Here is a 27982-nt window from a genome sequence, read left to right on the forward strand (position 1 = left end):
CAACCAGAGACCCCCAATTCTAACATCGGTAGATTTTTTTTTAGCATTGCTTCAATGTAGTCCTCCAGGTGGCCGGTGTTTGTGCTTTCTGAAATCCCCATGATCCGGACGTTATAACTTCTGGAGCATGCCTCAAAATCCTCATTCTTGGCTCTCATCACTTCCAGGATTTTCTCCATCCCTCTGCATTTGCCAGATGTTTCATGCTATTCATCCTCTACGCAGGAGATCCGCTGCTCCGCAATGGTCAGACGTGCCGTTTGTTTATGAATTTTTTTGCGACCATGCTATTTTCTCATCAGTGGCCTGGAGGCTTTGCTGCATTGATATCAATGTGGCCTCCAGCGTTGGTGTTGCCATCTGTTCAGCCTCCACTTCCATATCGAAGTGTGCATTTGCTGATTTTGTCGAGCGGCGCAATTCAAAGTTTAAGCATGACTGTTGTTTCTCAGACTTTCCTATATTTGTGATATGCACAGTATCTTGTGCCTGCTGGAGCCCGAGAAAGAGGGGGCTGCAAGCTATTATATGGAGGTCTGGAATTCTCCATTTCATGTGTTTCCCTCTGTAGGCCCCGTGCACGCATGGGGTCGATGCAGAGCCACCTCTTATATTATGTCCTGGGATTACACAGCAAGCCTTGCTTCCACCATATGGGCTGCCTGGCCAGTATGACCGCCTACAGACTGTCAAGTCTTGCTGATATTACTTCCTGCTTCTTGGGAGGCTAATGCTTTGATTCCCTGGTCTCACTCTCCAGGTTCAGCCCTCTGGAGGGGCTCCTACCACAGCCTTCTTCAGCTTCTTCCCCTTGTTGCTGCACCTGGCGTGGAGTATGCCCTCTCACAATTTCCCCTGCTCCAATCGCAACTCTCGGAGGGGCACAGTGTAGTTTCAGACCCCCAGCCAACTCCAAGCCGCGCGGAAGCTCTACCCAAAGTCTCAATGGCATGCCGGTCCTCCTCCCGGAATGTTGTAGCGCAGCCTCCCCAAGCTCACTTGAATGCACCTTTATTTGTCCATGGTGCCAAGGGACGGGAAAGTAGGCATACAGGTCACCCTTTATTGTGCACGGTCCACCTTTGCTGCTGATCAGTAAGACAGTGCAGCGCAGCACGGTGTGGCCACCCTTCACCCCTCCACAAATCCTCCAGAGCGGATCGCACCGAGGTTGCGCTCCCCCACAGTGACACCCCCACAGTCTCCCAGGGCTTCGCTGCTTATCACAGCAAGTATCCCATGCAGGCTTACCTGCCACCGGGATCCACTGCGGTCACCTTTTCTGGGCCAGAGGAGCTGCATTGCAGCTAACAAGCGAACCAGCAGCTCATCCTCGCTCTCCTTTCACCAACGATGCATGCCACCATCTTGCCTCCCCATCTATCCTCGCTTCATGGAATGCAGCTTACTGATTCTTGCCACTCTGGGGAACTTTTATTGTCATGCCTTGCCTCTTGTGTACCAGGTCAAAGCTTTACAGGAACAGATGTCTGCTCATTACGCTGATAACTGGCAGGTTATAGAACCGGCTGGCTAATCTGCGCTAATGTGTGGCCGCCTTGCCATGGGCTCTCTGGGGCCCCCACAGATAGCCGTGACAGGACATTGTTAACGTCCCTCCTCAGTACCAAACACAGGGTAACCAGAACATATTATATACTCAGTCGTAGGGAGGTCCGCCGTTCACCACACAATCACAGCAGGGATCTTGTAACTGTCCAAGCACATGGCAGCAGCAACTACAGATAGGAAATCAAGCACAATAGGGACGGGGCCACAACCCTGCCTTGGAGGGGTGACAGTGTGGGAATGTAGCGCCTTCATGCAACCACAGAACCAGAATTCACAGCAAAATAGGCCCCCCAGTAACAAAGACAGGTGCTAATACTCCTAGCTACTTAACCTCCCAGTAGTTCACTCCCCATAATAAAGACAACCAGCCTTCCCTACCTCTGAAAATTGTAGCAGACCAGAAAGCACTAAGAAACAGCATTGGGGGTCCAAAATTCTGCAGGAGCACAGAATAATCAGGTTGCATAAAGTTCCCATGGAAGTGAAGGCCCCAATCTGCTGCTGACCCCCCGGGTTGGGTTCACTGACCACACCCCAGGGTCAGGTCAGTCTGATGATTCTGAAAACTGTTTGAAAAGCAGACACCCAGGTCCCGAAGCCAAAGCCTAATTGGACGCATTCCAATCACCATGCCGAAGGGACCCTATTTCCGGGAATCATGTCCATGCTTAAATGTTTCCTTCATGATGTGTCGTTCCAATAGCGCCCAAAATGCTCTAGCCATCCTCGCTGATGGAAACAATGTTCTTCTTCCGCCTGGGATGGTAGGGCTCTAAAACTTCACAGCCCGACACACGAAAGTCAATAAGCAAAGAGGCCTCAGCATGTTGATGAGTTTGAGACTCTAGTTGGGGGTTTATGGAACCTTTTACCCTTCAAGAGATCGACAAGATGATCACCAATTCTGTTAGTCAATCACCAATTTCGTCAGAGTCAATGACTGTGCCCAATTTGAGGAGCTCAAGAGACCCCAGCCAAAAAACTAGGGACACCAGGCCCACAAGAAACGCAGATAGAAAGTGGGGTGTGGTCCAAGGGAGAGGGTGTGACAGGGATGGAGCTTCCAAGTCTCTTTCCCCGCTCCAGATGGGAAGCAGAGCACCAGGTGCACCCACTCCAGGCTCATCTCCATTCCGAGAATAGTCTACTTGTGTTGCTCCAAACTTTCAGGCACAATTAAGGAAACCTGTCTGCCCTGACTTCCGAGCCCACAGGGCAGTATGGGGGTGAGGGACCCCAAGAGCAGCCTCCAACCCTCTCCCCATGGGGCAAGGGAAACAATGAATTGTGCAACTTAACGAAACACCCAAACTAAAAAGAAATGCACCACAAATGTGTATAAAAAGAAGATCCCAGTTAAAAGGCGGCGTCAAGGTCAGCCAAAGCCAGGTATCTGAGGCCACAAGGGAGGGCCACGCAGCACACCAGGTGCCGGGATCAGGGTGCTTCACAAACATAACAACAGAATTCCAAGGTACATTGCAAGTACCAGTAACACCTAACTGTAACACAGCCCCTTTTCCCACATTTCCGCAATTCCAAGCACATGTAGCGAACATACATGGACTAAAAACACAACTCACAGCAAGCGCAAGTGGGAGTAATAGCTAAACAGGTGGACCCCAGCAGTAAAATAGGCATGGGATGGGCCGCATAGCAACCGCGATTGTAAGCGCGCACCGGGGAAGGATTTTTTTTAAAAAACTAGTAACGCCCATAGCACCACTGCTAAAGTCACAATCCTATCCCTCCCTGAATTCATAGGATCACTCCACCACTTACCTAACACTGATCTGACCAACCAGAGCCAAAATGTCGGAAGACGTCCAGAAACATCCAAGAAGGATGGGGGGGCTCAATGACTTATAAAAATATCTGTCCCAACAACAGTGTTTATGCTAATCACCCTTGCTCCCCTAATCACTGAAAGACATATCCAATAGGGGGTCACCTTCTGATACCTCACCAGATCGCAACTGATAAGTTGATGGGCTCACACCCCTGTGGTGGAATACAAAGCCATTGATAACAGAGCGTATGTAATTAAGCTGAAGTAACAGTCAACATAGTTCTAATCCAAAACAGGTAGCTGCAAGGACAACGAAGTGCACCAACGTCGACTTGTCATCAACCTTCATGATCCAAGGGGAAAGAACATTACTGAACTTGCACAATGTAAGGAGGAAAAACCCACGGGCCCTCAGAAAAGGGTCTACTTAACACCCACGGCCCTCAGAGAGGAGGGGAAAAGTGCATGGGTGTGTCTTTTCCAGCATGCATATAGGGGAAGATATCACATGTTCCGTGATTTTCCGAAGAAAAGATTTTTGGAGGTGGCAAAATCCCCAACTCAGTGCACAAACATGTCTGCTCCAGTGTCCATCTATGTACTGAGAGAGGCTCTTAGTGTAACCAGGTCGGTCTTATTAAACAAAAAGTGGTCTCCCCATATGGAATTCCTATGTAGGGCTGTCCATCTCGAGTGTTAAAATGGTTAATGGGTAGCATGAGGAAGGGTTGAATGAAAGTCTTACTCCCCCATGTCAGGGAATATGGGATACTGAGGTGGGGGCATACACTTGGTTAGAAGGGAAAGGACAACCCCTAACTGTACAGAAACTAAAACTGCCTTCCTTATGCTTTGGAGGAAAAGGAATGCTTCTGATGGGCACAAATGCTAACTGCAAAGTGATATTATGCAATACGGATATGCAATGGGGCACCTCCATGCTGAAGATTTTTACTGGCAGTGCAGCAAGCATTCCTGCACTCAACTTGCTCCTGGATGGAGAGGACTGTTTTCCCTGGTCACCCTGCACAGCCCAACCCTGGTCATTCCTTGAGAAGAGCTATCAGACTTGTACCAGCACCTTTTAAGAAAAAAAGACAACCTTCCTGCACCAAGCTCTTAAAAGGAGAACTGCGGACTATTTTGGCTGGGCTCAGTTTGAAGACATGCAAGAAGAATTTAGACTGTTCATGAAAGCATAGCTGAGAGCACGGGATCAATACCCTTCTTTCCCTGGAAACAAAAGCCAATGCCCACTAGTTAAGAACAACGTGGTGGAAGATGCAAAAATGATGAACAGCACTGAGCTCGGCCTCAATTTTATCAGAGAGGAACTGCAAGCAATCCGCCTCATAGTAATGCAGCACTGATATGTACTGGACTTATTGACCGAAATGGAGGGAAGGGTCTTTGCCAAGAATGGAGCGGCCTGGCGTATGTTCATCCCAGAGAATTGAAAATGGAACACTGACGCTTGTCATTCAAGCACTTCACAATCTAAAAAGAAACATGCTCCAAGAGGGAGGTGCCCCTGAGCATGAATTGCTTTCGATTTGGTTTTCCGGGCTCCCATGATGGATACACAATTCAAGTAAATCACTGTTTGACAGTTATTGTTACGGTATGTGGGGTTCTACAACTGGTGATCACCTGCTGTAAAAATGCAGTCCTCAAACTGGGAAGATGTTTTCTCCCCTCTCCAGAGGTTCCCTATTGGGATCTAGCTCTCTTGTGAGGCTTTGAAGATCCATCGCTCTCTTACTCTGAAGACGTTCTCTGATGTTTAGTCATCAGGAGCCATAATAATAACCTCCCCTCTCTTTGCAGCAAATCTTGCACTGTCTTACTTCATGTTTGGGATGGAGGCAGTATATAAAATCCTCGTGTGGATCATCCACATGCACTCTCTTTTTGCCACAGGTCTTACATGGTGGAAAAGGCCTTTCTTGTTAGACATGCTGGAAAGCTTGTAATTGTAGGATAAAATCCAGTTGAGATGAGAAGAAACTGAGTGGAACTCAGGGAGACTCTCTTCACATGACTTGCAGTGAAAATCTGAGGGAAACTGTCTCTGCTGAGAGAGTTCTAGAGCGTGTTGACAGCTGATTAGTTGTATTTAAAGTTTGGTCCTTTTTAAAAAAAGACACAGATAGGCTGTTATATGCATGGCCTAAGGCCATTATAGCTCATGGTATTTTGTAATTACTGATTGATTATGTTATTGGGGGACTCCCATCTCGATGACAGGGATTGATTCAAGCATGTTAATCTATCAAAGATACCCCAATACTGGGTAATCTCTTTCTCACTGGGGATAGAAGGGGATCACTCACTTGAACCAAAATTGGGGTCATCTATGTTTGGCCCATATGTGTTAACAATAGTTATAGGTGAGCCATATAGTGTCCCCTGTATGAGTGTAAAGTGAACCCCTTCATCTGACATGGTATGGGTAAGTATGAAAGGCGTGCCCTTTGTTACTATTATGAGAACCCCCCTGGAGTATGAGGAATAAGAGGATGCCGCCCTCGCCAACAGCCACACTGCTCCCACCCCTATGCCTCCAGGTTTTGGCAGGTGAGTTTCCTGCAATAATATAATTTGAACGTGGTGTCTGTCAAAGTAGGAAAGAACCTGCCAGATCTTTTTGGGATTGTTTAACACCCTGGCATTCCAAGTCAGGAGCCTATGTTCTTCCACCATTCGTGCTGCATGAAAATAATAACATATTCGGTTCTAACCCTGTAATTCCTTCCACTCTGTATGTAACGCATATCATCTACATTCCCTCTGCTGTACCATACATGACAAAAATAACTACCCTCCCACTCCACCTTTATCATCCCAAACATGCCAAAGACATTCCCTTAGCAGTAGAACAATTAACAGCAACATAAACATTGCACAATACTAACTCTCTCCGAGATATGACCTTTCAGGCTTGACCTAAACGGGTATACCCTTGTGGGGAGGGCCAAGGCCTCAACCAAACCCCTTCCCGTAACTGAATTGGCCGGATTAAATAACTGGGGCAGGCATCCATCTATTGCAGGGTTGATACCCTTTATGTACATTCATATGCCAAATTACATAAGAAATGCTTTCTCTGTGATAGAGAAATCCACTCCCCCCAATGTGTTGCACTCTCTCCCGCTAGTCTATAACCATGACCAGTCTGCATTATGTCGTAAAAAGTGGCCCTCCCATGGCATATTAGTGCCTACTGTGAAAAAACAATATACATTGCTCATGAGTCCTTCTTGCAGATGTATGTATTACTGCTCAACCTTAGTCCCGCAGTCTGGGCTGCCGCCTCACTCCACTCCGCTTCAGCCATGTGCCAATGGGAGGGAGCTGAAATAACATTGTTCTCCATTTTTGTTCCAAGATATTCTCTGCCTAGGCATGGTCCTCTCCGCATCACTCTTCCCACCTTCCCAGGTATCAGTCCAGAGAAGGCAGTGTTGACAAGCAGTGACTGTTACTGCTCCGTTTGTGCTAAGGACCCAGAGCTTGGTGAGCCAGGGCATTTACTCTGTATTGGCTTCAGGAACTCTGCAGTCGGTCCTGGCATCAAAAAGAACTGCGGTTTGCCCTCGTAGGTGATCTTGAGTCACGCAGGATACAGCATCGCATATGGGATATTTACCAATGCGTAGCTTCTTTATTACTGCAGCTAATTCCTTCCGAGCAGCCTGGACTGTCATAGTAAGTCTGGGAAAAATGCCACCTCATTCCCTTGGTATATGATATTCTGCTTTTATCTCGCAAGATGGAGTTGTAATTACGATAATTCAAGATCTAGGCTATAATGGACCTTGGAGGGGCCCTGATGGCAGCCTGCTGGCTAGTGAAATGTGTGCCCTCTCCACTATCAACACCTGTGATGGTTTTCTGATCGGGTGTTAGACCTGGCACCATTGGCGTGGGTCTTCCTTCCATTTTTTGCTGTTGCCTCATATGTTTTTCTGGTGTTAGATGCTTTGGGCACTGTACTACTGCTGTCCAGTGCCACAGTGCAAGTGCTCCCTACTGTAAATTGATGTATTGATTAGTGGTTCCCTGATTGGATGTTTGGTTTACTTATCAGACCCTAGTACAGTGCACTAAGTGTGCCCAGGGCATGTAAATCCAAATGCTGCTAGTGGGCTTGCAGCACTGATCGTGCCACCCACAGAAGCAGCCTTGTAAAATGTGTCTAAGGTCTGCCATTGCAGAGCCTGCATGCAGTCTGGTACTGTCATGCTGACTGGGCAAGTACACCCACTTGCCAGTCCCTAAACCTTCCCTTTTCTTCAAATTAGTCACCCCTATGGTAGGCCCAAGGGCAGGGTGCATTGTAAGTATAAGGTAGGACAAGCCCTGATGTGTGTGGCATGTCCTAATAGTGAATTACAGCCATTTTAGTTTTTCACTATTGCTAGGCTACCTGTTCCCCATAGGCTAGAACTAGCTGCTGGATTGTTACATGTTTATAATCCTAGCAGACTCAGGTATCATGGTACAAATTCGAGTTAGTATGCCTCGACTCAGAATAATAGAATACATCTTTTAGTAAAGTTAATTTTAATATTCTGTGTCTGCAAATACCACTTTTAGAAAGTAGGTATTTGCTTGCCTAACCACTTGAGCCCGCCTCTACGAGGCTGTGTATTCCTTGTCTGGGTTTGTGTGACAGGACTGGGGAATTCCAGGAGACAGGCTGGGGCTGCCCGGTGGTGAATAGGGAGATCTGCATCTAAGATGGGAGGGAGGACTTGCACCTGGGACCTGAATAGGGCTGGGCCTTCCCTCTACAATGCTGGCTCCACCCCCTGTGGTGTGTCTGATGTCTCTGCCCTGCACACTGAAAGAAGAGAAGGCAGACTGTCAACAAAGTGCTCCAGGACTGTACTTGCCTTCCAGAATGATGGCTCCACCTCCTGTGGGGCGTCTGATGTGCCTGCCCTGTGCTGTGAAAGGGAAGGAGAAGTCTGGTAAACAGAGTGCTTCAGAACTGGCTTGAACTGGGCAAAGGCCCTTCTCCCCTCAGAGAACAAAGGATTTTGGGGTATAAGTATTGGGACCCTGAGCCCATGAAATTAGATCACTCCTGGAACTGACAAGAAGAAACCTCTGCTGAGAAGAAGGAACCTGAAGAAACTGAGGAGAGACTATTTCCAAGCTGAAGTGCTGCTTGAGGGATTGGCCTGCAGTGGTGGCCTGGCTGCCTAAAGAGGAGAAAGGACTTTGTGGATTTTACCTTTGCTTTCAACTTGTGCTAAAAAGATCTTCAAGGGCTTGGAAGAGAGCTTGCCCCCTGACCGAGGTCCCAGGACCAGACTACTTCACCATCCTTTGTGAATTGCTACTGTTCCAGTGGCTACAGAGGCAGGGAGCTGTGACCGACTCTCACGACTGGCCCGGTGTCCTGTTGGCACCGCACTGAGCCACGTCCGCCTCGAACAACGCAAGTTCTGCGCTCACCAACTCCGTCTCGACGCAGTCAACGAGCCGTAGCCTGCACCGCGACTGGAAAGACACCGCAACGTGCAACGCCTCGCTACACCGAATTGAACTGGTCTGACCGACTTGGTCACTGCTGCTGACTTCGAGTCCTGTGACTGCACCGGAGTTGGGCACCGCCTCGCACACTTCACGACGCACAGCCTGACTCGCACTGCTGTCCGGACTGACCAATGCCAGCTCCCGAACTCGGACTCGAACGCCGCACGGTAAAGCTAGAAGCACCACAAAGAGCAACGCCCCCCCTGAACAACGCAAGCTCTGAGCTCACCGACTCCGTCTCGACGCCGTCAACGAGCCGTAGCCTGCACCGCGACAGAAGGGACACTGTGACCTGCAACGCTTTCTTTTTCTGCACCGCGACGATCACCGGAACCGGCTCGCTCATCCGTGCCGGCCGCCCCAAAGAAAAGGTACTATGTTTGAGTCTGTCGACATTTGAGTGGGCCCGGACCGCCGTGGTCTACTGGATTTGTTAGACTCTGTGTTCTCTCAGCACGCTGTAGCCGGTAAAGGCTACCGACTCGCACACAACTTTGATTCACACCGTTTTAACCAGAACTCTTGAAATTTGATAGTACTGTGGATTCTTTTTGTCGTTTATTGGTCTTGTGGTAACTCTATATAAAGTATAACTTATTTTTTATACAAAACCTTGTGTGGTGTCCATTTGTAGTGTTGTCAATGGGTTACTGTATGTGGTCACAAATGCTTAACTTACATCACCTTTGAACTAGCCGTGACTGCTTGAACCACGCCGCCTAGAGGGTGAGTAGGGGTTATTTTAAGAGGGTACTTCCTTTGCCCTGACTAGAGGAGAGGGTCCCTGCTTGGCACAAGTACCTACCTGTGCCAACCAGAGACCTCCAATTCTAACATCGGTAGATTTTTTTTAGCATTGCTTCGATGTAGTCCTCCAGGTGGCCGGTGTTTGTGCTTTCTGAAATCCCCATGATACGGACGTTATAACTTCTGGAGCATGCCTCAAAATCCTCATTCTTGGCTCTCATCACTTCCAGGATTTTCTCCATCCCTCTGCATTTGCCAGATGTTTCATGCTATTCATCCTCTACGCAGGAGATCCGCTGCTCCGCAATGGTCAGACGTGACGTTTGTTTATGAATTTTTTTGCGACCATGCTATTTTCTCATCAGTGGCCTGGAGGCTTTGCTGCATTGATATCAATGTGGCCTCCAGCGTTGGTGTTGCCATCTGTTCAGCCTCCACTTCCATATCGAAGTGTGCATTTGCTGATTTTGTCGAGCGGCGCAATTCAAAGTTTAAGCATGACTGTTGTTTCTCAGACTTTCCTATATTTGTGATATGCACAGTATCTTGTGCCTGCTGGAGCCCGAGAAAGAGGGGGCTGCAAGCTATTATATGGAGGTCTGGAATTCTCCATTTCATGTGTTTCCCTCTGTAGGCCCCGTGCACGCATGGGGTCGATGCAGAGCCACCTCTTATATTATGTCCTGGGATTACACAGCAAGCCTTGCTTCCACCATATGGGCTGCCTGGCCAGTATGACCGCCTACAGACTGTCAAGTCTTGCTGATATTACTTCCTGCTTCTTGGGAGGCTAATGCTTTGATTCCCTGGTCTCACTCTCCAGGTTCAGCCCTCTGGAGGGGCTCCTACCACAGCCTTCTTCAGCTTCTTCCCCTTGTTGCTGCACCTGGCGTGGAGTATGCCCTCTCACAATTTCCCCTGCTCCAATCGCAACTCCCGGAGGGGCACAGTGTAGTTCCAGACCCCCAGCCAACTCCAAGCCGCGCGGAAGCTCTACCCAAAGTCTCAATGGCATGCCGGTCCTCCTCCCGGAATGTTGTAGCGCAGCCTCCCCAAGCTCACTTGAATGCACCTTTATTTGTCCATGGTACCAAGGGACAGGAAAGTAGGCATACAGGTCACCCTTTATTGTGCACGGTCCACCTTTGCTGCTGATCAGTAAGACAGTGCAGCGCAGCACGGTGTGGCCACCCCTCCACAAATCCTCCAGAGCGGATCGCACCGAGGTTGCGCTCCCCCACAGTGACACCCCCACAGTCTCCCAGGGCTCCGCTGCTTATCACAGCAAGTATCCCATGCAAGCTTACCTGCCACCGGGATCCACTGCGGTCACCTTTTCTGGGCCAGAGGAGCTGCATTGCAGCTAACAAGCGAACCAGCAGCTCATCCTCGCTCTCCTTTCACCAACGATGTATGCCACCATCTTGCCTCCCCATCTATCCTCGCTTCATGGAATGCAGCTTACTGATTCTTGCCACTCTGGGGAACTTTTATTGTCATGCCTTGCCTCTTGTGTACCAGGTCAAAGCTTTACAGGAACAGATGTCTGCTCATTACGCTGATAACTGGCAGGTTATAGAACCGGCTGGCTAATCTGCGCTAATGTGTGGCCGCCTTGCCATGGGCTCTCTTGGGCCCCCACAGATAGCCGTGACAGGACATTGTTAACGTCCCTCCTCAGTACCAAACACAGGGTAACCAGAACATATTATATACTCAGTCGTAGGGAGGTCCGCCGTTCACCACACAATCACAGCAGGGATCTTGTAACTGTCCAAGCACATGGCAGCAGCAACTACAGATAGGAAATCAAGCACAATAGAGACGGGGCCACAACCCTGCCTTGGAGGGGTGACAGTGTGGGAATGTAGTGCCTTCATGCAACCACAGAACCAGAATTCACAGCAAAATAGGCTCCCCAGTAACAAAGACAGGTGCTAATACTCCTAGCTACTTAACCTCCCAGTAGTTCACTCCCCATAATAAAGACAACCAGCCTTCCCTACCTCTGAAAATTGTAGCAGACCAGAAAGCACTAAGAAACAGCATTGGGGGTCCAAAATTCTGCAGGAGCACAGAATAATCAGGTTGCATAAAGTTCCCATGGAAGTGAAGGCCCCAATCTGCTGCTGACCCCCCGGGTTGGGTTCACTGACCACACCCCAGGGTCAGGTCAGTCTGATGATTCTGAAAACTGTTTGAAAAGCAGACACCCAGGTCCCGAAGCCAAAGCCTAATTGGACGCATTCCAATCACCATGCCGAAGGGACCCTATTTCCGGGAATCATGTCCATGCTTAAATGTTTCCTTCATGATGTGTCGTTCCAATAGCGCCCAAAATGCTCTAGCCATCCTCGCTGATGGAAACAATGTTCTTCTTCCGCCTGGGATGGTAGGGCTCTAAAACTTCACAGCCCGACACACGAAAGTCAATAAGCAAAGAGGCCTCAGCATGTTGATGAGTTTGAGACTCTAGTTGGGGGTTTATGGAACCTTTTACCCTTCAAGAGATCGACAAGATTATCACCAATTCTGTTAGTCAATCACCAATTTCGTCAGAGTCAATGACTGTGCCCAATTTGAGGAGCTCAAGAGACCCCAGCCAAAAAACTAGGGACACCAGGCCCACAAGAAACGCAGATAGAAAGTGGGGTGTGGTCCAAGGGAGAGGGTGTGACAGGGATGGAGCTTCCAAGTCTCTATCCCTGTTCCAGATGGGAAGCAGAGCACCAGGTGCACCCACTCCAGGCTCATCTCCATTCCGAGAATAGTCTACTTGTGTTGCTCCAAACTTTCAGGCACAATTAAGGAAACCTGTCTGCCCTGACTTCCGAGCCCACAGGGCAGTATGGGGGTGAGGGACCCCAAGAGCAGCCTCCAACCCTCTCCCCATGGGGCAAGGGAAACAATGAATTGTGCAACTTAACGAAACACCCAAACTAAAAAGAAATGCACCACAGATGTGTATAAAAAGAAGATCCCAGTTAAAAGGCGGCGTCAAGGTCAGCCAAAGCCAGGTATCTGAGGCCACAAGGGAGGGCCACGCAGCACACCAGGTGCCGGGATCAGGGTGCTTCACAAACATAACAACAGAATTCCAAGGTACATTGCAAGTACCAGTAACACCTAACTGTAACACAGCCCCTTTTCCCACATTTCCGCAATTCCAAGCACATGTAGCGAACATACATGGACTAAAAACACAACTCACAGCAAGCGCAAGTGGGAGTAATAGCTAAACAGGTGGACCCCAGCAGTAAAATAGGCATGGGATGGGCCGCATAGCAACCGCGATTGTAAGCGCGCACCGGGGAAGGATTTTTTTTTTTAAACTAGTAACGCCCATAGCACCACTGCTAAAGTCACAATCCTATCCCTCCCTGAATTCATAGGATCACTCCACCACTTACCTAACACTGATCTGACCAACCAGAGCCAAAATGTCGGAAGACGTCCAGAAACATCCAAGAAGGATGGGGGGGCTCAATGACTTATAAAAATATCTGTCCCAACAACAGTGTTTATGCTAATCACCCTTGCTCCCCTAATCACTGAAAGGGGGTCACCTTCTGATACCTCACCAGATCGCAACTGATAAGTTGATGGGCTCACACCCCTGTGGTGGAATACAAAGCCATTGATAACAGAGCGTATGTAATTAAGCTGAAGTAACAGTCAACATAGTTCTAATCCAAAACAGGTAGCTGCAAGGACAACGAAGTGCACCAAAGTCAACTTGTCATCAACCTTCATGATCCAAGGGGAAAGAACATTACTGAACTTGCATAATGTAAGGAGGAAAAACCCACGGGCCCTCAGAAAAGGGTCTACTTAACACCCACGGCCCTCAGAGAGGAGAGGAAAAGTGCATGGGTGTGTCTTTTCCAGCATGCATATAGGGGAAGATATCACATGTTCCGTGATTTTCCGAAGAAAAGATTTTTGGAGGTGGCAAAATCCCCAACTCAGTGCACAAACATGTCTGCTCCAGTGTCCATCTATGTACTGAGAGAGGCTCTTAGTGTAACCAGGTCGGTCTTATTAAACAACAAGTGGTCTCCCCATATGGAATTCCTATGTAGGGCTGTCCATCTCGAGTGTTAAAATGGTTAATGGGTAGCATGAGGAAGGGTTGAATGAAAGTCTTACTCCCCCATGTCAGGGAATATGGGATACTGAGGTGGGGGCATACACTTGGTTAGAAGGGAAAGGACAACCCCTAACTGTACAGAAACTAAAACTGCCTTCCTTATGCTTTGGAGGAAAAGGAATGCTTCTGATGGGCACAAATGCTAACTGCAAAGTGATATTATGCAATACGGATATGCAATGGGGCACCTCCATGCTGAAGATTTTTACTGGCAGTGCAGCAAGCATTCCTGCACTCAACTTGCTCCTGGATGGAGAGGACTGTTTTCCCTGGTCACCCTGCACAGCCCAACCCTGGTCATTCCTTGAGAAGAGCTATCAGACTTGTACCAGCACCTTTTAAGAAAAAAAGACAACCTTCCTGCACCAAGCTCTTAAAAGGAGAACTGCGGACTATTTTGGCTGGGCTCAGTTTGAAGACATGCAAGAAGAATTTAGACTGTTCATGAAAGCATAGCTGAGAGCACGGGATCAATACCCTTCTTTCCCTGGAAACAAAAGCCAATGCCCACTAGTTAAGAACAACGTGGTGGAAGATGCAAAAATGATGAACAGCACTGAGCTCGGCCTCAATTTTATCAGAGAGGAACTGCAAGCAATCCGCCTCATAGTAATGCAGCACTGATATGTACTGGACTTATTGACCGAAATGGAGGGAAGGGTCTTTGCCAAGAATGGAGCGGCCTGGTGTATGTTCATCCCAGAGAATTGAAAATGGAACACTGACGCTTGTCATTCAAGCACTTCACAATCTAAAAAGAAACATGCTCCAAGAGGGAGGTGCCCCTGAGCATGAATTGCTTTCGAATTGGTTTTCCGGGCTCCCATGATGGATACACAATTCAAGTAAATCACTGTTTGACAGTTATTGTTACGGTATGTGGGGTTCTACAACTGGTGATCACCTGCTGTAAAAATGCAGTCCTCAAACTGGGAAGATGTTTTCTCCCCTCTCCAGAGGTTCCCTATTGGGATCTAGCTCTCTTGTGAGGCTTTGAAGATCCATCCCTCTCTTACTCTGAAGACGTTCTCTGATGTTTAGTCATCAGGAGCCATAATAATAACCTCCCCTCTCTTTGCAGCAAATCTTGCACTGTCTTACTTCATGTTTGGGATGGAGGCAGTATATAAAATCCTCGTGTGGATCATCCACATGCACTCTCTTTTTGCCACAGGTCTTACATGGTGGAAAAGGCCTTTCTTGTAAGACATGCTGGAAAGCTTGTAATTGTAGGATAAAATCCAGTTGAGATGAGAAGAAACTGAGTGGAACTCAGGGAGACTCTCTTCACATGACTTGCAGTGAAAATCTGAGGGAAACTGTCTCTGCTGAGAGAGTTCTAGAGCGTGTTGACAGCTGATTAGTTGTATTTAAAGTTTGGTCCTTTTTAAAAAAAGACATAGATAGGCTGTTATATGCATGGCCTAGGGCCATTATAGCTCATGGTATTTTGTAATTACTGATTGATTATGTTATTGGGGGACTCCCATCTCGATGACAGGGATTGATTCAAGCATGTTAATCTATCAAAGATACCCCAATACTGGGTAATCTCTTTCTCACTGGGGATAGAAGGGGATCACTCACTTGAACCAAGTTGTGCCACTAACATGCTCAAATCCTGTATTGCTCTGAGTAAAGAATTTTACCTACGAGACTTACGAGACTTGCTCCCCTGTCAATATAATATCACCAACTACCCCACTGCTTAAACTGTAGATTCAGAAGCCTGTCTGTAAAGCTGCCTGAATCACTCACCTAACGCTACATCAAGACCTGGGGATCATTCCAGCAAGTGATATTTCTACATATACAATGTATTTGGTAACCATCTTTTCTCTAAACATCAAGTGCACCTGCTACTACTGTCTGCTGACGCTGCAGTAGCCCTGACAGAGATCTGCCAAAACTCCTGTGGCCCTGCCCATGACTCACTCAGTACTGGAGTGGAGTGTGGAGGGAATTATCAACTGCCCTCGCCTCCCCTGTGTTTGCTTAGGTGCTCTTAGGCTTCTTTTACAACATGGGTAACCTGCCAGGTACCACAAACTTTGGAAAAAGATAGATACATACATCAGTGGCCATGACCAAGGTAAGTACCTTACAGTACTGAAGATCACGGATAGTAAACTCAATAACAAAATTGCTCACAGAACTTACACAGATTAATACCTTTGAACATGTGGTATACAAGCTCCAGGGCTGGCTAAAAATATTTACCAAATTTGGGTTCACTTTCTGGCTGATACTGACACATTACATGCTTGATAATGACGTTATCTATTACCCTATACCCCCTGTGGCATACATCCGCGTCATTTGACAGAGCACTCTCCCCCCTACATTTCTCTTCTTTAGACGCAAAACACCAAATGAGCACACCTAAATTACTTCCCCCAACTAAAGGATATAGCAGTATGCAATGCTACACACACCCTCACTATGTTCTAAGGGACTGTAGAACAGGTGTTGTACATATTCTACATCTCTATGTCCTCCCTCAGGTGGAACTGACTTTCTTGATCCTAGAACCCTGCAGTGCTGTTGTGGGATACCCCTGTAATGAACACACCAGTGGCACTATTAGTAGCCTCGTTCATGACTCTGCCCATTCCTCTGTGCACATACACCCTTGAGCGTGAGCCAGAATTCCTCCTTCCATCCTTATCTCAATGAGTGACACTCCCTTTCCTCCTCGCCATCCCTTTTTTCAGCCTATTGCTCCATATTATCTCGATAACCAGAATCTCCTGTTGTTCAGAGACTCCTCTACACGTGATGCTGGAACCAGCTGTCAACCTATTTGAAGTTGCTGACGATGATACAAACCCCTCTGCAGCCTATGCATCCTTTCCACTGTCCCTATATGAGGATTAAGTAAATGTATATGGCATCACTTGGACACTGAGGGCTTGATTATGAGTCTGACGGTCCATGGACTACCAGACTCATGGTGGTGCAGCGGTGGAGGACGGCTGTCCAGCCACAGCTGCACCTACGGTCCAACTTCCCCATTACAACTAGGGCGATTGGACCACCTAACTGCCAGGGAACAGAGATCCCCGGAGGAGGAGCAGCAGTCTAGAGGCCCCAATGTGCTTGGTGGTACCGCTGCAGTCCCGCAAAGCATATCACGAGTTTCTTCTCTGCCATGGTTTTTATGGAGGTTCCTACTCCAGAAAGCTGTGGCAGAGAGGAAACAAAAGGGGGCTCTACAGGGCCCTCTGTTGCCTCAGGGCCACAAGGTGCATGCAGGGGAGCATGTGTTCTGCCCTCCTGTCTGCATGTACTGCAGTATCTGCACTGCATGGACTGCACCAGTCCATGCCATGCAAATACTGCCTTTGGGAACCATTGACACTGCAGTGGGACAGCCAAATAACCACCCGCCACCGTCAAAATAACTCATAACCTGGCAGGCGGTGCACATACAGGTTTGGTAGTGCAGGGTGGCAGCGTGGCAGTCCCGCTCCCACACTGCCAAACTCATAATCAGCCCTTCAGTGGCATCCCACATCCATAAATCTATGTATGCATCCTTATGCAAGTGATCGCAAAGCTTGTATTGAAACTGTAATTGCTCTTTTTCTTTGCCCAGTAATTTGTACAACCCTTTGTAAATTGTAAAAGAATAAATAATTGTTGCAAAAAACAATATATATTAGGCAGATAAGCTGCAAACACACCATAAACTCTAACTCTTTAAACTGCAGTTGTTCAACATTTGCCAGTTTCTGATTATGGTAAAGATCCCAGTCTCCCAATTAGCATAGATCCCAGAATTGTATCTGACATGACTGGTACTAGTTTTGGACCTACAGCACTGCAGGTTAAGAATCCTTTGGCCTCATTGCTCCTACAAGTTTGAATTTATTGAAGTGGTGGTACAGTTGCAGTGACTCCAAACCTCTGCAACTATAGAGCTCTGGGACTGAGTAAGAGTCTCCTTCATACCTCTGACCTCCATCTCTCTTTTCAAGTGGAAGAGATCAGGTCCTTCCCAACAAAAAATGTCAAAGTCACAGGGATATGATACACCACTTATTCCTCCGGCAACCAATGTCATATGCAGAAATGTGAGATGTCGTCAAAAGCCGCAGGACCTGCAAAACGACCTCAAGTGGTGGCAACAAAGACCAGAACAATTTGTTATGTCTCTTTTTCGGGCGAACTGGTTTATTTGGAAGATCTTTAGTCACTGCGACAGTGTGTATTTATGCTTTTTTTCGAGCTTGGCGCAGAGAGATCTAATCAAATTCTGTGTCTTCTTCTTAGAAGGGAACAAGTCCTATTTAACTTTAAGGTTGACAGTTTACATATTTCCAATGATAAAGACTCTTCAATAAACAGTTTCTTTAGAAATGACAATGTATACCAAAGGTCTAAAGAGGTTGGATCTTCTGGATATGTGGGCTTCCCCAGTTGCTGGTGTTTGTGCTTCCCGTGACTAAGGTGCGCAGTTGTGGTATCTGCTGAGACAGTGGCTTCCGCAGGTAAGTCCAAGTGACCACCACTGACAAGGAGTCATTTGTTTATTTTATGGAAATTTATGGGGCCAGTTTCATCCCAGAAGTAAATCCAGGCACAAAAATACCCAGGTCGAAATAAAGTTTGCACATAAAGATGGGATTGGTACAGTGTGCAATGCCAGTGTCCTAAGCGGCACCTGCACCCGATGAACACATGAATGGTAAACAATGCATTATAATCTGTGCAAAAAAACAGAAAGGCAATCAACCCTGCTAACTTGTTCCGTTTAAAGTTCATACATTAACTTGGATATATTCCATGCTCTGTGTTTGAACTTTACACATCTGGCATGCATAAATAAGGCCATCATGATACAGACCATAACTTGAAGGCAACAGTGTGTGCCAGTCGCAAGGGCACCAAGGGGTATGACTACAGAAAGGGCAATGGGTCTGCTTAAATGGTTGGATAGCAAAAAGCAGCCATGACACTCATGAAACGGAGCCTCATGGTCGGCCAAGGTGCCACTGGCCGGCTGCGCTACTGATAGCTATAATGTCCCTGGTCAGTGGGATGTGACCAGGGAATTCACTTGAGTCTGCTTAAAGGCCAAACGCAAAAGTATAATCCTGCAGCCTGGATAATTCATTGTTTCTCTAATTTTCAGCACATTACCGTTCTGCACTGACTGGTCTCACATTATAACATTTATGATTGAAATGCAAATAATTGTTTTCATTCTCTTACCAGAAGTCCTTCATATATGCAGGGCGGGAATCACCCAATTCGTCTATCAGTTGTTGGAGATAGGTTTTTTCCTAACGGAAAGTAAAATCATAAATACATGAAAAGTGAGCTACATTGCATTTTCAAAAATTCTTCAAGATATTCGTATACGAGCGAAATTTCACTTAACAGTTGGCGTTAATAGAAATAACAATATTCATACTTGTTTTCCATCAACATATGTATACATTTCGGTATATTAATCCAGTGTTATTTATGATGGCATTTCTACATAATATTTCAAACGGTTACTTCTGTAGAAAAGGGCAGCTAAAATAAAGACCATGCTTTCTTAAAGAAAACAAAAAAAAACTTTGTGAGGTGCACACTTTGATTACTCACGAAGTTAAATAAAATAAAAGCTGCGTGTTAGGCGACTTTGCAACGTTTCACCTACTTAGATGAACTTGTTGTCTCACAATCATAATTATTCACTCAATGCACCATCAGATGGGTCCCTTGCTATCTCCATTAGGATAGGCGGATTTGAGGGGAAGCAAGATGGCGGCCGCGTAGTTGTGGCTGGAAGCATTGCTGCAGTGAGGACAGGGCTCTAGGTTTAGACCTCCAAAAATGGATTAACCAGCCGAGCACCTACATCTAAGCAGACAGATAGCTACAAAAGCCAGATACTGGTGGCCCTTTCCTGCCGAATGCTCTGGCGAGGGCCGGCGTGTTGCTTTGGACAAACGGTGACGCTCGCCCGGATAATCCTTTCTCGCTGCCGCTGGTTCTCCGCGAGTGCTGGAGGGTGGAGCAAGCGGAGAGGGCAGGAAGCAAGACCCGGAGCGAGAGCGAGGAGGCGGGAGCTCGCCGAGTTCAGGGAGCCGGCAGATAGAGACGCGGCAAGTTGGGGATTTGGCTCGGAAAGCGATCACCAGTGCCAAGGCAGCAACAATAAAAAAGAAGGCTGGTAATGCTGGTAATGCTGGAGCGGGGCAAGCAGTGGGAGAAATGCCACGGAAAGAGCAGATGCCTCAGGGAGAACCAGGTAAAAAAGGCAAGCAGACATCAGTCAGGACCCGCCTGGCCACTGCTTCAGTTCCAGAGATGTTTACCAGGAGCGGTAAGGAGAAAAGTAACAAGATAATGGAGGATGTGAATGCGGAGGGCAGGGTCGGTGTACAGGAGATGGAAGGCTGTGATAAAATTAGTGCTGATGCTGGTACTGTTGATGCGCAAGACCCCCCTGTGGGGGAATATACTGGGCATGCCTTAGTGATCTCCCCGGCGATGGCAACAATAAGTACAACTCATGGATTGATAGAGCACCTGATGGGGACCCCACTAGGGTGGGACAACGGGGACGCAATTACTTGCGTTAAAGCAGGAGAAGCAGATAGCAGCCAAAAACAGGGAAACCTGGCCATAACAGTAAGTGTGGATCAGGAGACTCAACCGGCTTTGGAAACAACTATAAGAAATAAGGAAGCCGCGATTGTGGGATGTGAGACTGACAACCCAGGATCCATGGATGAAGAGAGCAGTAAGAGCACTCTGCCCCCAGAGAAATATAAAGAGAAGGTCCCCAGTGAGTGCTTTTACTCAGTATTGGAGGAGGCAGAGTGGTCAGATGAGGAAGATGAACAAGCTCTTATTTGGGGGATAGCAAGCTGGAATCCGAGAGCGACCCGGAGAATAAACTCCCGGCAACGGCAATAAAATCTGCCACCCTACTTAAAACATTCGAACAGCCCCAACGAGAACTAAGCTGGGATCACTCTTCCTCGATTCCGCTACAGGGTAGCCCTGCTCTGGAAACAACCCAGCTCTCACTACTGGAGGTGATTCACCAAGAAATTATAGCTCATAGGGAGGAAACACGGCTGGATAGCCGCAAATCTCAAGCCGCAATGAGGAAAATGCAGGGAGTGGTCAGAAACTGTCCAAGGCTTGTGTGAATGTGGGGAACAGGGTCTCGAATCTTGAGGATAGGGTAGTTTTAGCGGAAGCAGAGGTCGCTGCGGCTACTAGCAAGGTCGAGTCTCAGCATGCCCAAGTTACCGATATTCAATGGAAACTACAGTACATGGAGAATAGGCTCAGGAGGAACAATCTTAGGGTGCTGGGTATCCCCGAGGGGGCAGAAGGCACGGATGTCAGAGCCTATGTCATCAAGCTCTTTGAACTAGCATTCCCAGAGTTATCCAGTTGAATTGGTCTCGAGAAATCCAGAGGGCACATCGTACCCCTTTTAAAATGCGTCGTAATGCGAGAGAAGGAGACAAGCCTAGGGCGATTTTAATCTTCCTGGGCAACTTTGTTTTGAGAAAAAGCAAGACCAGACGCAAAGAGGTCCAGTGAAGGAGTGTCATTCTTTGTCCGCCAGGACTATTGTCATACGACTGTTGAAAGGCGCTGGAGGCTGAGACAAATGATCAAGACTTTTCAGGAGAAGAAAATGCAAGATTACCTGATAAATCCCGCACAATTGAAGATAATTAATGATTGGCGGACACAATACTTCGCATTAGAAATAAAAGCGCAGGAGTATCTGGACTCTTTAGGTAGCTAGTGAATTACTCTGTCCGGTGTTTAGTCCCATATAGTTAGTATCGTAGGTGGGGTAAAGGCACGGCTAGTTGAAGTAAATCGTATGTATTGAGGGGTACCAAGTTTTATGGAAGTAAGTTTTTGAAGGTAGTCATCACTGTTTTTTCACTGCAACCATCACACACACAGACATAGTCTGAGCGCTTCACGACAGATGGTGCAGGGGTCAGGAGGGTTGGGGGGGCAGAGGGAGGGTTGGGTGGAGCGGTGTAGGGGGTGGGGTGAGGGTGGGGGGGTGGTGTGTTGGTTGAGGGGAAAAAATACAAAAAAGAGAATTCATGACACAAATATAAATGTATTCTGTCATATGGAACGAGATCTATGTACTAAATTTGTCTGTATTATTCAACTGGTGTGGGTTGAAGAGAAGGAAGAATGCAAACAGAAGTATGTCCAAACTTAAAATCTGCTCACTGAATATTAGTGGCCTAAATGATTGGAAAAAGAGGGGAATGCTTGCTGAACTTATTAAATCTGAACAGATGGATATACTGTGTTTGCAAGAAACACATCCGCCATGGGGGAAAAAACACTGGCTAAACTTAAGTGGATATGAGATCCTCTCCTGCTCCTCTCAGACCTCAACAGTAAGGGGGGTAGCTATTATAGGAAAGGTTGGGCTAGGAGGGGCAAATCGCTTTAAGGCCGATGCTATGGGTAGATGGGCAGTTTGTGAGACGAATATAGGCATTACCATATGTGGGATATATGGATCAAATCAGGATGACCCAAGGTTTTTGAATATATTGAAAAGGAATTAACAGGATGGCCTGCCCCTATTGCGATCTGCTGGGATTTCAATATTTCAGCAGATATCGGGGTTGAAACCTCTTATATTGGTCGTAAACTCAGGGTCTTCCGAGCCGTCTGCTCCATGATGCAATCCCATGGATTAAGTGATGTGTGGGGTGATAAGGAACCGGGAAACCCGGGGTTTACATACTTCTCATGTCCGTTCCAGAACTATACCAAACTGGCTTATTTTATGATCTCCACTCAAGAATTTAGTAAGGTAAAGATTCAGAAATTAACAAAAATTATTTCAGACCATAATCCACTGACTCTAATTCTGGATTTTCCTAGGTCCAGTAAGAAGCATAGGGCGTGGACATTTGATAGGAAGTTATTGGCAGACAACTCCTATGTAGAGCATATTAGGACCTGGTCACAGAGGTATTTTGATGCGAATAGGTTTAGTGCTTCACGAAACACAGTCTGGGACAGTTATAAAGCAGCATTAAGGGGCAAGACTGTCAGCTATGCTGCCCAAGCCTGGAAAAAGATCCGACTAGAGAGGGAACAATTAGTGAACCAATTAATGGAGGCGGGAGAACAACACGAGAAAGATATATCACAGGGTGGAGAGGGGACGGATAGCCAAGTAAGAGTCAGTTACATCAAAGCAGAAATCCACAAACAAATGGCAAAAAAGGTAGCTTATGAATATCAAGCGCAGAGAGGCAAGCTCTATGAGACAGGTGAACAGACGGGAAGGGCGCTTACACTTTGTATTAGACAGGTTGCCTCCAAAAATGTAATAACCCGAATTGTAGAGCAGGGTCAGGAGTTTGTTGAGCCTCTGGAAATTTTGAATGTCTTTAAAATATATTATCAAACATTATATCAGGAGGAATTAACTGCTGAAATACCAACAGGAGAACTGGGGGAGCCAGGAATTAGACTGGATCAAGGGGATAGGGAGATCTTGGACAAGGACATTACGATGGAAGAAGTATTGTGAGCCTTACGAGACCTAGCATCAGGCAAGGCGGCGGGCCCTGATGGTATACCCCTTGAAGTGTAAAAAAAGATATTAGAGGAGACTGCCCCAATACTCTTGGATCTATTTAACAGGATCATAAATACGGGGAACATACCTGAATCATGGAGAAACACGAACATAGTAGTGTTTCATAAGAAGGGGAAGCCTAAAGAAAATCCAGGGTCATGTAGACCCATATCTCTTATAAACACAGATAATAAAATCTATGCAAAAATTGTTGCAGTCCGGTTGAGGAGGATCATTGGGGGCTTTGTCTTTCCCTGGCAGCATGGCTTCATCCCTGGCTGCGGAACCACGGACCAAATAAGACGCGCAATTACTTTGTTTGATATCCATGCTGTAGGGGAGGGGGAGTGGCGGGTTGGCAATGATCCTCCATGACGCGGAGAAAGGTTTTGACCGTGTCAGGTGGGATTATCTGTGGGGAGTGATGGAGGGAAGAGGGTTTGGGCCAAGAATTAGGAAGGCTGTCCAAGCGATGTATTCAGATCCAGTTGCTAGGATCCAAATGATGAGTGAGAGCTCAGATAAGATCTATATAAGAGGAACACGCCAGGGGTGCCCCTGCTCACCTATCCTGTTCGCACTCTTGATAGATCCCCTGATACAGCGAATAATGGATAGTACAATAATAAAACCTGTAAATACAAAGGGCTTTGAAACCAAAATCTTGGCCTACGCCGATGATCTGGCGGTCATCACTGTAGAACCGGATGCTGCCCTTCGAGCCGTGGTTGATATCACTTAGGTATTCTGTAGACATTCATGTTACAGTTTAAATGAAGGGAAGACCCAGGTACTTTGCTCACAGAACATAGTAAAAACAGATCGTAGATTCTTTGTTTCTGTAGTATACTTAGGGGTTACGATTAATGCTCTACCCGATTATATCATCAGAGACAGGTACTTTGCTCACAGAACATAGTAAAAACAGATCGGAGATTCGTTATTTCTGTAGTATACTTAGGGGTTACGATTAATGCTCTACCCGATTATATCATCAGAGACAACTTTACCCCAATATTGAAATCAGTGGAAACAGATCTGAAGAGAATGGACACACTACACCTGTCAATAGTAGGGCGCACGAACGTCCTCAAAATGACTATGTTCCCAAAGATACTATATATGTTCCGAGCTGTCCCCTTACTAATTGATGAAAAACTTATTAAATCAATAGAAGCCGTTTTTATGAATTTCCTTTGGCAGTACGGAAAGGTTAGAAGTTCTTTGAAATGTATGTCATTGCCACAGGAAAGGGGTGGTCTAGGGATACCCAATATAAGGTATTATCACTGGTCCTGCTTACTCACTCAAATGGCAATTTTATTCGACTCTGCGATGAATGAACCAAATAGCTCTTTTAGAAAGAACAACTCCCCTACAATATACAAATTAATATTAGGTAGGGAGGCAATTGGTGTTTTACTGAGAAAAATAGAGAAACAATACTATAAGAAATTGAGATATAAAACAATGGAAGCTATATGGAGTGTTTGGACGCTAGTTCAGAAATGCTTTAGAATTCCAAGATTTAATCACCATACTCCGTTGTGGAACTCGGGGCTGTTCCCTAATCTATCTAGGGATGGTCTGTGGAAATACTGGGAGCGACAGGGCATTTTTACAGTGGGGGATATTATGGTTAGGGAAGAGATTAGATCCCTGGATGATCTCCAGCAGAGATATCCCCTGCTGGGGAACCAAGATTTTAAATATGCACAAGTTACTCACACAATTAAATCTAAGAAGCCACGTATCACTCTAGGTAAAATATGTAGTATACTGGATTATTTGATAGGTGGAGGGCAGATAGTCAAAGGTAACTATGGGATATTATTGGAGGAAATACAGGTTGACATGGAAAAAACGGAGGTCTCCTGGGCCACAAAATTAGAAAACCCTGATGTTGATTTGGATAGAGCACTACTTTTGGATAAAAGACTTTTACGCTCCTCTATTCTCAAAGCGCAACATTTTAAAACGCTTTTTAATCTATATTATACACCCTCTAAGTTATTTGATTGGGGGGATCGGGAGGATAACAGATGTCCCAGGTGCTTAGAGGGCCCAGAGGACCTTATACACATGTTTTATCAGTGTGATAAACTTGGAATGATTAAAAAAGAGATCGAGGCATTCTGGGAGGGGCTGCTAGGCATTAAGATAAGCCTATCCCCAACATTGATGATCTTTGGCTGCGAAAGTAAGCTGGCTTTAAAGGCCGAGACAGAGGCTCTGGTCTTTATTTCAGTCGCAGTACTCCGCATCCTTATCTCAGCCGCATGGAAGGATATGGTGGCACCTTCATTCCAGATGTGGCTGATGAGACTCTTAGGTGTGCACAATATAGAGGCTGCCCTATATGAGCTAAAGGGCAGAAGAACACAGGAGTTGGGTTTGAAGATGTGGGCACCTGTAGACGTATGGAGGGCCAATAGGTTGCAGCAGTAATTAATTATAAGGTGTGAAACTGTATATAGATGTATATAATGTCTGTTTCCCTATACTCCTCTTTTTGTCTGTGTATAATACTCGTACTTATAATTGCACAAATGTTCTCTTTCTCTGTTTTAAGGGTTCAATTGATCATAATGGATTGTAAGGATCTTATGTCTTTTAATGTCGGATGATATATGATATTTGCCTTTTTGCTTTTACTGTATTATGAATTGAATGAATTTAATGCTTTTATATGGTGTCAAATCATTCTCAATAAAAAAAAGGATAGGCGGATTTGAAACATGTTTTTTTTATTTGTGTTTTTTTAACAACCGTTCAATAGGGCAAACAGTTCTCAACAATGCTAAAACCCTTATCAGGAAAACCAAAAGACGTTGATGAACCTGTCAAATAGACATGATTAGACGGAAATGGTCTCAAGGGGTAAATCTAAAGCTTGGTAATCTGTTCATGTATCATTTTTTCTTTTCCTTTTTCATATTTTAATATGTAAAATAAATCACATATGGAGTGTTAGTTATAGTTCAGTTAAAACGATATCCACAATTTCTGAATCGGTGGTAATTATGCTCTACTGTTGATTTATTTGAAATCATTTGTTATTAGATGCAAATTATGTTATGGGTTAAATTTTGTAAATATATATATATATATATATATATATATATATATATATATATATATATATATATATATATATATATATATATATATATATATATATATATCAGCAAATGTTCGCCAATCTCCCAGCCTCACACGGCGGCGGGCTCGAGTGAGGAAGCGACCCTCACAAATTCAGTCAAAACAACTTTGCCACCAAAGAAGTTACTCGAGCCCAGGTCCTTTCAGCATGCAATTTATTAAGTACACAGAGTGTCAAACAACACCCGACGCGTTTCGGTGCAGCCGCACCTTGATCACGGGTAACGGTGTTTACTCATGTCACAATTTTAAAGTGAAAAATATATAAACATAAACGTAGGACTACTCGTCCTCACAACAGTTTTTTCATACCACTATATGGCAGCCATATTTAAATGTGTGGTGAGCACAGGCAAAGTATACATATATATATATATACGAACCTTGTAGGGAACATTTTTAAGAGATTTCGAAAAAGTATTGTAACATTTAGATAAATAAGTTACATGTGGGTGCCCCAAAGCAAAATAATGCGTGACTTTGTTTCGATTTATTTTGCTTTGGGGCACCCACATGTAACTTATTTATCTAAATGTTACAATACTTTTTCGAAATCTCTTAAAAATGTTCCCTACAAGGTTCGTATATATATATATATGTATACTTTGCCTGTGCTCACCACACATTTAAATATGGCTGCCATATAGTGGTATGAAAAAACTGTTGTGAGGACGAGTAGTCCTACGTTTATGTTTATATATTTTTCACTTTAAAATTGTGACATGAGTAAACACCGTTACCCGTGATCAAGGTGCGGCTGCACTGAAACGCGTCGGGTGTTGTTTGACACTCTGTGTACTTAATAAATTGCACGCTGAAAGGACCTGGGCTCGAGTAACTTCTTTGGTGGCAAAGTTGTTTTGACTGAATATATATATATATATATATATATATATATATATATATCTCATATATTATGTATTCATATATTCATATTCTCTTATACTGAATTAGCCTATGATTCTGCTTGATACTGAGGGTTAGAGGGGATACATGGTTCTGCGGTCTGTCCTCCTCTAGCTGACTGCCTTGCTGACTCCACAATCCAATATATAAAATGTATCTGTTCCCTTTATTATAACACCTAGGTATTGGACAAGATATACTAATCATACTTTATCATCTCTTAAAACTCCATTTCATATACCCATAACACAACTCTTGTTCATTTATCCTGACAAATTTGGTTGATCCTTATACTATCCCAATTTCAAAATAAAAGATGCAAACACCTACTTCACATCCCCTAAGAGATCTTCCCAGAATGTGAATGGCTTGACTCATTTTATCAAAAGGAAATACATCCTCACATATCTTGGTCATTATGAGAGGCTGGCCTGGTATATAATGTACACTTATGTAAGTGGACACCTTGCACCAGTCCAGACAACCCTTATGGTGACTTAAGAAGAGGGCT

General features: G+C 45.7%; 1 protein-coding gene across 1 annotated transcript in view; it reads right to left on the reverse strand.

Moving 5' to 3' along the window:
* The window catches only part of LOC147724659 (uncharacterized), a 1014146-nt gene that overhangs the window by 410856 nt on the left and 575308 nt on the right, over window positions 1-27982 (reverse strand). The window contains exon 14 of the mRNA XM_086918077.1: window positions 19023-19093. Within this exon, the coding sequence (XP_086774203.1) occupies window positions 19023-19093 (71 nt within the window). The remainder of the gene's footprint in view (window positions 1-19022; window positions 19094-27982) is intronic.

The sequence above is a fragment of the Lissotriton vulgaris genome, chromosome 4_1, assembly GCF_964263255.1.
Source record: "Lissotriton vulgaris chromosome 4_1, aLisVul1.2, whole genome shotgun sequence".
In the NCBI taxonomy this organism is placed as follows: domain Eukaryota; kingdom Metazoa; phylum Chordata; class Amphibia; order Caudata; family Salamandridae; genus Lissotriton; species Lissotriton vulgaris.